This window comes from Apteryx rowi, unplaced genomic scaffold (genome assembly GCF_003343035.1).
Source record: "Apteryx rowi isolate R43461 unplaced genomic scaffold, aptRow1 scaffold_1103, whole genome shotgun sequence".
Classification (NCBI taxonomy): Eukaryota; Metazoa; Chordata; class Aves; order Apterygiformes; family Apterygidae; genus Apteryx; species Apteryx rowi.
Genome location: NW_020447313.1, coordinates 110,704 through 112,277, shown reverse-complemented (window position 1 = coordinate 112,277; position 1,574 = coordinate 110,704). Strand labels below are relative to the sequence as shown.

General features: G+C 62.1%; 1 protein-coding gene across 1 annotated transcript in view; it reads left to right on the top strand.

Annotated features, from left to right (window-relative positions):
• The first annotated feature begins 494 nt into the window (after positions 1–494).
• The window catches only part of CAPG (capping actin protein, gelsolin like), a 3,840-nt gene continuing 2,760 nt past the window's right edge, over positions 495–1,574 (top strand). The window contains exons 1-3 of the mRNA XM_026076200.1: positions 495–504; positions 917–1,138; positions 1,220–1,374. Of these exons, the coding sequence (XP_025931985.1) occupies positions 495–504; positions 917–1,138; positions 1,220–1,374 (387 nt within the window). The remainder of the gene's footprint in view (positions 505–916; positions 1,139–1,219; positions 1,375–1,574) is intronic.

Below are 1,574 nucleotides of genomic sequence, written 5' to 3'. Positions count from 1 at the left end.
CGGGGGGGGGTCCCTCTATCTGTGGAGGGGTCCCGCTGTCTGTGTGGGTGTCTGTCTATCCATTGGGGTGTCTGTCTGTCTGTCTGTCCCTCGGGGTGCCTATCTATCCATCGGGGTGTCCATCAGGGTGTCTGTCTATCCTTCAGGGGCGTCCGTCTATCTGTCAGGGTGTCTGTCTATTCTTCAGGGTGTCCGTCTGTCCGTTGGGGTGTCAGGTTATGTGTTGGGGGGGGAAGGTCCCTCTGCCTGTCAGCGTGTCTGTCGGGGGGTCTGTCCATCCATCGGGGGGGGGTCCCTCTATCTGTCGGGGGGTCCCTCTGTCTGTGTGGGTGTCTGTCTATCCATTGGGGTGTCTGTCTGTCCCTTGGGGGTGCCCATCTATCCATCAGGGTGGCTGCCTATCCATCAGGGTGTCCATCAGGGTGTCTGTCTATCCTTCAGGGAGTCCATCTGTCTGTTGGGGTGTCCATCAGGGTGTCCATCTACCTGTCGGGATGTCCCTCTGTCTGTTGGGGTGTCCGTTTATCCATCGGGTTGTCCATCTGTCCGTCGGGGTGTCCATCAGGTATCCATCTGTCCTTCAGGGTGTCTGTCAGGGTGTCTGTCTATCTTTTGGGGTGTCTTATCTGTTGGGGTGTCTGTCTGTCCTTCAGGGTGTCCATCAGGGTGTCCGTTTATCCATCAGGGAGTCCATCTGTCCGTCGGGGTGTCCATCAGGGTGTCCATCTATCTGTCAGGGTGTCTGTCTGTCCTTCAGGGTGTCCATTGGGGTGTCCATCAGGTGTCCATCTGTCCTTCAGGGTGTCTGTCTATCTATCAAGGCATCTGTCTTTCCATCAGGGTGTCCATCTACCTTCAGGTTGTCCATCGGGGCATCTGTCTCTCCATCAGGCCACCGCGCTCTGACCCCCGCCAGCTCCACCATGTACACGCCGCTGCTCACGGCCACCCCTCGCCCCCCGCAGCAGCTCGCCCTTCGGCCCTGCCGCCACCCAGCCCGGCCTGCACGTGTGGCGGGTGGAGAAGCTGCGGCCCGTGGCCGTGGCTGAGGCCACCGCCGGCGTCTTCTTCTCGGGGGACTCCTACCTGGTGCTGTACAACGGCCCCGACGAGCGAGCCCACCTGCACCTCTGGATCGGTGAGCCGCGGTCCCACGGCGCAGCATGGCATGGCGTGGCGTGGCACGGCGTGCTCAGGGGACCTTGTCCCCCCCCCCCAGGGCGGGACTCGTCACAGGACGAGCAAGGGGCCTGCGCCATGCTCTCCACCCAGCTCAACGCGCTGCTGGGCGAGCGGCCTGTGCAGTACCGCGAGGTGCAGGGCAACGAGTCCGATGTCTTCATGGAGTACTTCCCCCACGGCGTCAAGTACCAGGTACGGGGCCCCGGTCACCCTTGCTGGCATCCCCGCCGGGTGCTTGGTGTCCTCCATGGGTGCTTGGCATCCTTGATGGGTGCTTAGAATCCCTGCTGGGTGCTTGGCATCCTCCTTGGGTGCTGAACATCCCTGGTGGGCACCTATCAGCCCTGCTGGGTGCTTGGCATCCTCCCTGGGTGCTGAACATCCCCGGTGGG